This window comes from Sipha flava, unplaced genomic scaffold (assembly GCF_003268045.1).
Source record: "Sipha flava isolate LNK unplaced genomic scaffold, YSA_version1 249_pilon_pilon, whole genome shotgun sequence".
Taxonomy (NCBI): domain Eukaryota; kingdom Metazoa; phylum Arthropoda; class Insecta; order Hemiptera; family Aphididae; genus Sipha; species Sipha flava.
Window position 1 is genome coordinate 1,152,649 of NW_020272898.1, and position 13,152 is coordinate 1,165,800.

A 13,152-nucleotide genomic window follows, 5' to 3' on the forward strand; every position below is an offset into this window, starting at 1 on the left:
TACAAGATGAAGGTATTAATATTTTTTAATTTTTTTTATATAAAATGAACATCTATAATAGCGTTTCTCGTCGTTACTTTGCGCTCATGTTTAAATGTACGTAACACGAATGAGCTTGTAAAAGTTAAATGTCAACCTTCTTCTATAGTCTTTTTTTTCAAGTTTGATTTTATAATAAAAACTTTACAAATATAATAAATAAAAATAAAATTAATCTATATGTAATATGCTGTTTCCCGGAACCCAGAATTGATTAGACCCTTAAAAATATGATTCTCAAAAAAATCCGTACTTATTGCCCTTATACACAGTATTTAATAAATGTCCCCAATATTTTAAGTTGATCGGTATTTTAGTTTTTTCTATATGACAGTCGGTAATAAGTGAGCAGGTAGCATGTAATATTTGAATTATATGTACACAAACATATATTTTTATAAATCACAACCAAGCAGTTACTGAATTACAAAATTAGTTTTCGAATTCCCCTTTGGGTTGAATCTTGACCATTGGTACAGTAAACAGGTTGGTTTTCATCAACAAAAAATAATAATAATTAATCAATGGGATTTTGAAAAATAGATTATTAAAACGGCGTAAACGTTACGTTCTGTAAGAAGAATAGCATGAACTAAGCCCCCCGTCAAGAAATGTGCATCATTCATAGGACACAAACATACTATTTGGGTACGTGTAAATTACTACTATGAAAATCGACTAACCAAATGTTCTTTATAAAAAACCTTGTTTACGACCAAGTTTTCCGCAGCGTTTACGATGGCCTCGTTGAATTACGATGGTTTTCAAGTACTATCCGTCAATACACCAAAAATAATGCGAGGAGTATCCATTGTCAAGATTTTTCATCATCTCTGATCATGATAAACCGCTTTGAACGACTGTCCACCACAGACCGTTGTAAACTGCAAAATGTAAATCGCAATCAAAATATAGCGCGACCGTTACGATATGCAGTCCTAACGATTATATTCGGGTGATAATATTTTTGTACATTACTGTTGCGAACTCCACGTGAACAAAGCATTTCCATCAACGTTTATCTAAAAATCGCGTCCACACTATAATATAGAGCACGGATGGGCCCAATTTTTAGAAAATTAAAGTCTAGAGGGCCAGAGCATACAAAACAAAACAAAAAAAAAGTCATTCAAAATATTAATTTTAAATAACATTTATACACACGGAAATAATAAATTCAATATACGGGACAGCATGACACGAATGACACAAAGAAACTGGAAGAAATTGATATAGTTAAATTGTCCGGTAAAAACAGCCATGGTTGAAAGCTTTACATATACATACATATGCCATTTAGACCTTTAACGATATTTGATACCAGATAAAAATGATTATATCGATAAGATAGAGTATAGACGAAAAACTTTAAAATCTTATGATGTAATTTGAAAATATAGTACGGTCCAGATAAAAAAGGCTCACGGTTATGTTCTAAGGGGGTAAGTTTTTTATAATTTATTACGGGTTGTTACTTTCCTCCTTATTTAAGAGAGGGCTCCCGGGATTATAAAGGTTCAAATGCTGATCAACGTAACTGGACAGTCTGCCAAGCCAAATAAAATAGCACTTATTTGTTTTTAGTAGATATTCATATATCAATGAGCTGTGCATTTGCAACCAGGAACTAGAACCTGTAGGATTTTTTTGTTCCGGTTTCGGTTTTGGTTGTTCAATTAATTTTTTAAGGGTTCTGGTTTTGGTTTCGGTTTTTAAAAGAGTAAGAGTTCTAGAACCGGTTAATTTCGGTTAATTCTGATTATTAGAGATTAATTAAAAACTATTATGAAATTATTTATTTATTCTTGTTTAAATTGTAATTGTTTCATTTCATGAAAATAGAAGGTATTATGAATAGTTGAAAAAATAATTATAAATATATTAAATATATATATATATATATAATATAATAATAATAAATAATAAAATAATAGCATGATGGATGATACACTCATTTTAATAAATATACAAAAATAATAATGATAATAATATTACAAATTTACTTATTATATGCATTAAACTATTTAAGTTTAAAATATAAAATAATAAAAACATAAAAAGATTTGACTTTTATTTTTCTGAACTGACAAATGGACAAACAAAATAGTCATTACCATAATTTTACTAGTCTAAATACCTGACCTAAATCAACCCTTTTATAATTAAGGTTTCGGTTCCGGTACTTTTTTTCATTTTTGTAAATAAAAGTTCTGGTTTCAGTTACAGTTCCTAAATTTTAAAGGTTAACCAGTTCCAGTACCGGTTCTTTTCGGTTACGATTCTGGTCCCTGCTTGCAACTATCACAGGAGTGTATCGAGGTTGAAAAGAAACAAATGCAGGATTCAATGCACTGAAGCTGGATACTCCACAACACTCGTACGGAAAACTCAAATCAAACAGATGAAATTAAAAGTTAAATAATCGCACGTAACCATTTGTCATAAGAGACTCTTTCGTTAATCTTACGATCGGTGCATGCACTGACGACTTAAGATCAAGAGCTCTGGAAGAGGGTTGTGTGTCTCTGTTATATAGGGACGTATGGCAGCGTGGACCTTGGACCGGTCCTTTGAAAATTTGACCTACTTAGGATGTCAATAATCTTTATTGTTCGACTTGTGTTGTCCATGTGAGTATCGAAGAGACTATAATTTATTTCTTAAAATGGTTTAAAATATAATAGGTATGGTATACATTATTATAAAATATTTGTGCAGTATTTTACAATCAAATTATACACATTATTACACTATTCAACAAATTCCAATGAAGGGTATTCTGTTGCGGTTGGTCATATGTATTTTACTTTTCATTATTGTTAAACATTTAATACCTTACCGAAGAGTTTCCTAGTGAAACGTTTTTATTTGTTCGATTAAAGTTTCATATAAATTTTATTAATATTTTAAACCACGACATCGGCGTAGGTGGAAGAAATCATTATTTATAAATAGAAATATTTATGATGGCAGTGATTTATATATATTGTATCAGTCATCGTTGTATGCAGACCTCTCCGTAATATATCTTTACAGTTTAATGAAATAATTATTTTTGTTATTAAGACTGTTTTCGTTTTAATATTTAAAATTTAATTCCATAATGGCTGCTCCAACTCCTGTCTCCGATGAGGCACTCAGCATAACAATTTTGGATTCCATTAATGAACTTAAATCTAATCAAAATAAAATGATAACATCATTCCCATGCATACCGGGATTCAATCAAAACACACGATAAAAACTATGATATTATTGAATTAAAACTCAATACTCTCTCAAATCAATGAACTGTGGTTATTTCTAAAAATAAATCTTTAAGAGGTAAGATTGAACAGTTAGAGGCCAAAATAATTACAGTTGAAACTGCAGCTTCTCCTAGAGCTAACGTTGAATTAGTCTATTCTTAGCTTATGGACCGTCGCATCAAGAACTCGTAATAATAGCTTTATTAACCTATTAAAATTATAAAAAAATTATAAATATTAGCTAACCTAACCCTAACCTAACTAAACAGTTATGCGACGCCTCTAATGTTGATAATTTATTTAACAGCATTGGTTTACAAATTAATCCAGTATCTATCCGTCGAGTGGGTAAATTATCAAATAAACCACGTCCTCTGAAGTTTTGAAGTCTTAAAAGTAAAACAGAAATTACATAGTACAGCGAACTTCAAGAATATTGGTATTGATCAGATTATTCAATAACGTAAATGTTTTTCTAAAATTATATCTGAACTTAAGCTGCGAAAAGATACTGGCGAAAATAATTCATTCATTAAATTTATCATCAACGTGCCCATTGTTTCAAAAAACTTCCAAGCAAGTGTCCCACTCTAATCAACTTCTCTGTATATTATCAGAATGTTCGTGAACTTAATAATAAATTAGATACATTTATATGTAACGTTGTACTTCTTAATTATGATTGATTGTATTAACTGAGACCTGATTATCTCGTTCTTTAAATGATTCTGAACTTGGATTCATTATATTGTTTTCCGATATGGTAGACACGAAATTCATAGACCATCACTGACATTCAGGGTGGTAGTGTCTCAATTGCAGTCAAGGTCCAATATCCATGTCGTCGCTTACAACTATATAACACGAATTGATTGAGCAACTATTCATAAAAAATATATTTAAGCTCGATATGTTTAATTGACGGTTCCGTATACTTTCCACCACGCTCTGGTTTAAAATTATATAATACTCATGTTAATATTATCGATAATCTGATGTGTAACTGTTGTAATTACAAAATAAACTCTTAGTTTTAGACGGTTACAAATAAAATTGGAGTCGGTCAACTTTGTCTTAAACCTACACTCGTCCCGATTTTCTACATCCCCTACGCACATACCAATAATATCATTCTCAATCATATCCAATTATCTCTTTTCTTGGTCTTCCTCTTTTTCCTTCGACGTTCATTTTTATAACCACTCTTACTGCTTTTGTTTGCTCTTACCTCATCATATGCCCAAATCATCTCAGTCTATTTTCTCTCATCTTGCCCACTATCGACACTACAATACTACCTCTCACATATTTGTCTCTTATTCTATCTTATCTTATCACTCCACTCATCCATCTAAGCATTCTCATTTCCACAACACTTATAGTCTGTTCTATTCTCCTGTCAACTGCCCAACACTTCGGAACATATAACATAGTTGGTTTCACTAAATTCTTGTAAACTTGACCTTTTAGCTTAATCGGAATTCTCTTATCGCATAAAACACCCGACGCTTCTCTCCATTTCATCCTACCGCACTTAATTCTATGTTTTATATCTTTGCCGAAGGTTCCGTCTTTTTGATCCTAAGTATTTAAAGTTTACGACTTTATCGATCATATCATCGCTTATTTTTAATTAGTATTATAGTAAAGGATATTAACTAATTTTTTTTTTTTTTTATCAAAGATAACACGAAAATATTTAACCTTGGCCGTTTGCAAATTTACCAACTCGAACAAACGAACCCGTTGAAACGCGTTTCCCGTAGAAACGATAGAAACGATATTTGTAAAGTTCACAATTTCGAATAGTGTTTTTTACTGCATTCGCGTCTCTTGCAAAATAATTTAAGACGGAGATACCATGTTTTTCAAGAAGATGGTGGCCAACGTGGCGAAATTCTTGTTACAGCAAAAGTAATTATACCGCAGGGACGAACGGCACCGGTATACCGATATTGATACCGCATACCGCATACCTGACGCACAACAGTTACAACTGCGTTACTATTTCATCGGTTTAGGGTCCCCCCGACCGACGGAACACCGAAACCGTTGTCGCCATACGCCGGCACCCCGTACACGGAGTTACAGGGAAAAGTGGCCATAATCACCGGTGGTACCAGTGGTATCGGATTAGCCGTGGCCATGGACCTGGTCGAGAATGGTGCACGGCGCGTGATTGTGTCCGGACGGGACGTGAAGAAGGGCTCGAATGCGGTGAAATTGCTGAACCAGATGTGCAGCGACCATCAGCAGGCCTTCTACGTGCCGATGGACGTGACCGCGAAGGAGGAACTGAAAGGTGCGTAGTGGTTCTCTGGGTACGGCCGATTTCGCATTTCAATTGCATCCGTAGCGGACCGGTGCACACGGTTTTCGAGCCGATATAAAGGAGCGTTTACGTTACGGTTGTGAAGGCGAACGAATGCGAATTCGGTTAAGATTCGGTCCTACTATGCAGACTATTCGTTCGTATTCATTTCTCAGTATTCGTCAGCATTCACTTGCCTTCACTCGGAATCAGAGATTAAAAATACTGTTTAGTACGAATTTAACTATTGTGCGAATAAGTATAGCACACATTGGTTTTGAATATTGTTAGTGTTTTATAAGTCGAAAGAAGACGATTTTCTAATGGTGTGTGCTTTCGTGGTCATGAAATCATTAAATAAAATTAAATAAATCATTTAAATCGTTTAAAAATTGCATTTCTTTAAACTCAGGCCATTTAGAACTATATATTTCATTAGCTCCACCTCCAGAATGACCACTAGTTCCCACTTATTGCCTTTTTTTTTGAAATGAAGCTAGTAAGCTTTCCATTTTTTTTTTCCTAACTAATATCATGTCTTTTCACATTCCGCTTGCTTTTTCAAACCAAAAATCGATTTTGAGTTAATTTATATTTAGGATTTGATGGATCCCATTAAATAGGATGCGCTTTGTATAAATTAATCAGCGTGATACACTCTTTCTCGTGAGGAATCCATAACTTATAAATTAATATTTAACTAACAATTAATTTACCAATAAATATTAAAAATAGTTAATTTTTAAAACCTCAAATGCTAGTGAACATAAGCGAATCTGACGTTTACACTGAATGTCATTTATTTTTGTCTTACCGCTAACCGATCGAAACGCACCGAAGGTGAACGAATGGTACAAATGGCCGTTCGTTCGCGTTCATGGCCGTAATGTAAACGCACCTTAATACGTATGTGTACAAAAAAGTCTTAACCACCGGTGCAATTGTTACGCGTTCCTCAGAACTGTTCGCCTACACGGTGGAAAATCACGGCGGATTAGACATATTGATGAACAGCGCCGGCATCCTGAACGAGGAGTCATCCACGTGGAGAAAGATGGTCGACACCAACGTGGTAACGGTTCTAGTATATCTCTATGGTTAATTCTCCCATAACCCTTTCCTTCCGGCCAACGAGTGTTTACGGTGAACTGTACCCGTTCGGTTTTCGCAGACCGCTCTGATCGACAGTACGCGGCTCGGCATGGACCTGATGAACGACCCAAAACGACCGGGAGTGATCGTCAACGTGTCCGGCGTGTGTGCCATCAAACCTGTACCTCAACTACCGATTTTCTGCGCTACAAAAGCGGCAGTATTGAACGCCACGCGTGCGTTCAGCGTAAGTACCGAGTACACACCCAAACCCCCCCAACCCCAAGAGGATATTTGTTTCCTTTTAAACAAACGATTTTCGATCCTTCGTCCGTCCGCACCTCAATGTAATATCCTAAGATACGTATAACACGCGATGTTGCACTACGGTGATCTTATCGTCGGCAGTTCAACGCGTTTGTGATATTTCACAATATGATACGATAATTGTACAGAAAATCAACAACAGCAACGTGCGGTTCTTAACAGCGTGCATGGGTCCGACGAGAACACCAATGTGGCTGAATTTCTCTGAAAACGATGTCGGAGACTGGGCCAAAGAAGAATCTGAAAATATTGTGAACGCGTTCATGGCCCAACAAAAGTTAGTTCGTACCTACGCGGTAAAATTCCTTATAATTATTCATCCGTGCCGCAGAATTTTTTTCGGGACACACTGAGTACGAAATTTATCGATTTTCTTTTTACATTCGATATCGTGTTCACCTTATGAGTTTTCCAGTTCTGATTATATTTATAGATATAATTATAAATATTGCGTTATCTTTGGTTTTCTACGGCGTTTTCAATTCAGATTTTTATAATTTACAATTTGTTATTCTGATCTTATAACCGCGTCATATATTTAATGTAAATAATTATATGTGTATCTTCGAATTCAACTTCAATTTAAAAAAATTTATTTTTATTCGTTATTTTTTCTGACATTTTAATATTAAACCAGGCGATAATACGTGATTTTTTTTTTTTTTATACATCAATTACAGTGAAGAAAAAGCAGCAAGATGCATAACATCAATGATGAAATATGCAAACAATGGTTCCGTATGCTTAGTGCTAAACGGCTATTTACGAAAAAGAGAAAACGAACAAACATTTTTTTATACGAAAAACTTATATAAACATTTTCATTAGAATTTTAAAAATAAACGATTAATAATTCGATTTATGCGTTCGTGAAGTTGGCCCAACTAAGAATTACAATTTTTTTTAAACCTATGCCATTACTTTGCAAGTTATTTCAAGTATTTGCAAGTCAATTTTTAAAATTTGCAAGTCCAAACTTTTACCGTGAAACCAAAAAATTACCACCCACCAACCCAACTACCACCTAAAAAAGTTCTGAAATATTTACTCCACTTGCCATGCGTGTTCGTACCACTGATGATAATAATGCGCATCAATAGTACATCGCATCTGTATGTAGTTTAGATACGATAAAATACGTCGATTACATTCATTAGTTGTGTACTAAGTAGCGAACGGTTTACAATCGTGTTTCAAACGTAATCATGGAAGAACTAATGTTGCTTATACGATTACAGGACAAGGCATAAAGAAATGGTGTTCAAAAAAAAAATAAAAAAAATAAGTATATTTTAAATGAATATGTCGGAGTGCAATTTTATATTCATACATAACAATATAAGTTTTAATTGTATTCATTGTATTTTTCAATTATGCTGAAAAACTAAATTTCAAAATTGTAAGAAAGAAAAAATTGTAAATTTATTTTTTTAAAGGATTTAAATAATCCGAATGACATACTTCAATATCGTTAGGATAAACACTATATACAATGAAACGACGAAAAATATTTTTTTGTAATTTAGTAATTTATATTTTAAATAATACTATGGTTTTAATAGATGTAAAATGTATGATACGCATATATAATGCATTTTATTCAATTGTGTTATACGACATATGCGTATAACGTCAAACAATTAAATATGTATTAGAAATTTCTATGTGAAAAAAAATTAATAAAATATACAAGAACTAACATGCAGTTTTCGGAAAAATATATGAATTCAAAAATAAATAGTAGTACAATACTTGATCTCGATCATCAGTCAGTGTTTGAAGAAATAAACGTGAAAAACATTGGTTGTTCTGACACTATCTTTATAGCCAAAACACCGATTTCATTACTCTGCTTATCACAATATTGCTATCGTACTTACAATGTTCGTACGCCTTCCAATTCAATGCTTTTCGCATTCGAGGCGTACTTCAACAATGTTCTCTGTCCGTCCGTCGACATTTCGTGATAATATTCCATTAATTATGAAGTATTCATTCCCATTCACAATATTGCGGGCGACGCAGCGCCTATGAATCATAAGTAGTAGGCCACCTAAAAGTCAGTCGCGTTCGTGCGAAATTGTTTTTGACGATTTAAATTAGCATGCTCATGCATGCCCATGACTATAACGAAATTAAACAAACGATCGTTACGATGTTTTACCTCAGTTTTATTCTTTCTCTCTTCTATCTCGGAGAAAAACAAAAATCTTTCCGATCAATAAAATTATCACGCAATGGTGTAAAAATCTAGTCATTGAACAGCAGCGGCTAGCCAATGCCCATATTTTACACTACCCACCGTAATTATTTTATAGTTCAGTTTTAACTAAGTAAAACAAGTTTTTACGTGTTTGATGTCAATTTAAATGTAATTAATAGTTTTTAGAAAGTGTATTGTGCTTTACTAATAATTCCTAATGAAAAAATACAAATCTCATCTGTTTTTTTTTTTTTTTTTTATCACGAAATTCAGATACACCTCTTTCGAACCGCCAACGGTATCGAATAAAATTGAAACTGCCAGTTCAAATAATTATATTTAATTATCCATCCCTTTCAGTTTATCACTCTTTCAGATATCGTAAAATTTTTTTATCAAGCATCTGTATATAATAATTAAAAAAAGATTATTTATTTTTACTATTTTAAATAGAAAAAAATTTGTCATAGCGTATAAAATAATTAATTTGATTTTGTAAATAATTGTTTTTTATTTATTTTTTAATATTACAATTTTCTAGGCAGTTCAATTGAACTACCTGTAATGGGTATTGGATGCCGTTGCGAACCGCCACTGGCGATAGTAGTACGTGCTTTCATATCCGAACGATGCGCAAGTCTATACGACATACGTCTGGTAGAATGCCAAGTGATTATTATTTCGCATCCCGCCGCCCCGGCATTCAGAAGTATTCTTTGTTATCTTACCCCGTGCAACGGCAGTTTCTGCACCAGACGTTTTACACGTCACAGTTTACTATTATTATTATTCGATAACGGAACAAAAGAAGGAAAAACGGACGCGGCAAATACCATAAGATATAATACGTCCAGTCCGTTTGTGTAATATATTTATTGTACTATTGTTGAGCAGTGCGTGCATAATTTATTACAAGATTGTTTTTCCTCCGGTTGCTTTTCCGTTGCTGCTATGGGGTTTCGCTCGCCCGTTCAAGAGAATCGGAATCCGTCAGAATATGTAGCGGGTTGATCGATCTGATTCTCCGATATTTTTCAACAAATAAAGAAAACAATTTGAACGCAACGATCCCGTGATAAATTCCTAATTTTTATTTTTCAATGCTATTGTAGCTAACACATTTAGATATTATCGGCTGTGAAATCAACTATTTATTATTCATGAGTATAGAAATGTCATTCTATCATTCTCTTGAATGAAGGAGGGTAGGTGACACATTGCCATCTTGCGTATTGCTGTACCCATTCTACGAAGAAGGTAACAGCCACTAGCCGGGTTAGTCTGACAAGCTGCGTGAAAAACGTCAATAGGCCGGTGAAACAATATCAGATGACAAATTTAACCGAGGAATCGGTAAGAATATAAATTATTTAAACGATCTACCTCCTTCCAAGGTGAAATATGCAACTTATTCAGCACGTCCAGGATGAAATTATCGAATTGTAAAAAATCGATATGCATTTATACAATGTAATTTTTTTATTTTAACCATAACAATTTAAATGGGCCGGTTAAAATATGGAACATCGGTATTAAACAATTTATCGATATATAAAAAAAAAAAATGACATTAACAATTCATAAATTAGTAATAATTATTTATTGATATTCGTTTTTAAAATATCGTTTAAAAACTGTTTCTAACTCGTAGTGACTGTTACGTATGGTAAAGAAATAACTTTTTTGTGAAAACTAACGCTACTCAATAATCTTATATATCAATTGATCGAAAGCGACATTTTGGGGCCAAATTAAAATTGAGTTTATCAAATAAACAAAATCATTATTCGATCATTATGAGTATAAATTATGCATAAAATTAATAAATTTACAATAATAAAACTGACTGATATAATATTTACTGATGCAATTGATTGATAATAACCAAAACCGTAATAAAATCATAACGCCAGCTATAGCATTTGACGTTGTCATTGAGTGTCCACATTTTACGGATATATTGCCCATATGGGGATATGTACTCGTATTTAACACAACATGAAATAGTTAAATGTGCTGTTTCCCTAGCAACTACTCGGTTTCTATAGTAAGTTTGTAGTAAAGTAATAATTACAAAAAATTCTGTTTTTATTAAAATATTTACAAAACATTTTTTTAGATTTTACTGTAAATTTACAATGACAATCAAATTGATTTTAGGGAAACAGTGTATTTTACTTTTCACTCAACGAGTGCGACATCCAACGTGACGTTTCGGACAAAATTTTAGCATAACCTCCAACGGTAAGACGCATATCCATGTTAATATACAAAAATGAACTATCTGTAATGTAACGTTTTACAACTTTTTCAATTTCCCAGATTAAAATATCGGATATTACAACAAAATGAATATTTAAATTTTTAGAAATTTATTATTTAAAATTTTTTTATGTTTAAGATAAAAAATAAAAGCTACATCATTACTCCGATAAAGAGTTTTATTCTATTTATTATTGAAACCTAACAATTTCTTCACAAATATATTTTGTTAATATAGTGTGCCATTTTTCGGACTCCCCGTACAATCGAGAAAACACACGTTGGCGTTTTGGTGAACTTTAAGAACTTATTAATTTGTTTTTTTTTTTTATCTATTTTTTTTTTTTTTTAGAAAAAACATGTCAACATGAGAATGGTTTTTCAATTTTCATGGGGTTCTCAAAATCTTAAATTATTCAACTTGTACCTAAATAAAAATCCTAATTACCTAATAAAAAGAATTAAATCAACAAAGCATTAATCGTTTATTGATTTTATTTTTGTATATTTTTTTTTAACATAAGTTCAATAAATTATAACCTTTTTTTTTTAAAAAAAAATTGCTATTGTTGTAAACATTACAGGTTATGGTTACATAGTATAGGTACAGCAATGGAATTAGATTAGTTCTGTATACAATTTAAATAGTTAACAATATTTTTTAAAAAAAGGTAAAATAAAAAATTAATAAATAAAAATAATTATGTACCTATACAATTCAATTAGGTAGTCGGAGAAATTGTAGAAATTAATAATGGAATGAATGATAGGAATGGAACGGAAGTTAAGGAGAAGGTTATAGTTGGCAGTTATATAGCCAAAAGAAGATAAGAATGAAATAAAATATTTGTCTACTAGAAAGAAGAGAAGGGCAGTTAAATATAACTTACATTCAAATAATGAACAACAATATTTTTTTTTATTTATAATAATGAAAAGTTGTGCAGTATATTTTTTTATAGATGGTCGTATAAATACGTTACTAACCTGTAGTTTCAGTTAAATTCAGTAAAACAGTTTTCGTGATATCGATACCATAAAAATTGAGCTCATATAGGCGCGTACTGGCCCACTGGGATACCAGAAAATCCTGGTAAGCTCTCTCAAAAATTATAAGACCTAAGCCCCTAACCAAATAGGTACCTGTAGTATCAGTTAAATTCAGTAATTTTATTATTTTTAACAATTACAAAACTATACCGATGGACAGTCGACTTCTTAATTTAGTACCCAATGGGAAATGAGTAAAACACGCAATTTTTCGAATAATTTAATTTATTTGCTTTTGGTAAATATGTCTGTTACCATTATTTTGATTATTAAAATTATTCGATTATTCTATTTGATTATTTCCATCACTAGTTGTAATATCACAAGCAGAATCGGTAAGTAATGTTATTGAAGTTCGGCGAAAAAAACGACCTGTATCAGTTCGGGAATACAGTAAATTTAAATATATTGCAATTCTTTAGGCATACTCCCAATTTTGTTTTTTCCAATAACCTGTTTGATGCATTAACCGTTTTTGCAACTAAAAAAAAATCCATCTGACGTTATATTTGTGGGTCATAAATCCATGTATTTTTTAAAAAATATCATATAATATTAAATAATATTAAATGATTTATTTTTGAGTAGAGAAGTTTAATGTGTAATATATATCACTAATG

The 13,152-nt window shown here is 32.2% G+C and overlaps 1 protein-coding gene across 1 annotated transcript; it reads left to right on the forward strand.

Annotated features, from left to right (window-relative positions):
- The first annotated feature begins 5,148 nt into the window (after positions 1-5,148).
- LOC112684443 (15-hydroxyprostaglandin dehydrogenase [NAD(+)]-like) lies at positions 5,149-11,455 on the forward strand. Its single transcript, XM_025555978.1, has 7 exons — positions 5,149-5,201; positions 5,309-5,589; positions 6,558-6,670; positions 6,770-6,937; positions 7,146-7,302; positions 9,762-9,889; positions 11,381-11,455. The coding sequence occupies exons 1-7, from the start codon at positions 5,149-5,151 to the stop codon at positions 11,453-11,455; spliced, it is 975 nt and encodes a 324-aa protein (XP_025411763.1).
- The last annotated feature ends 1,697 nt before the right edge of the window (positions 11,456-13,152 follow it).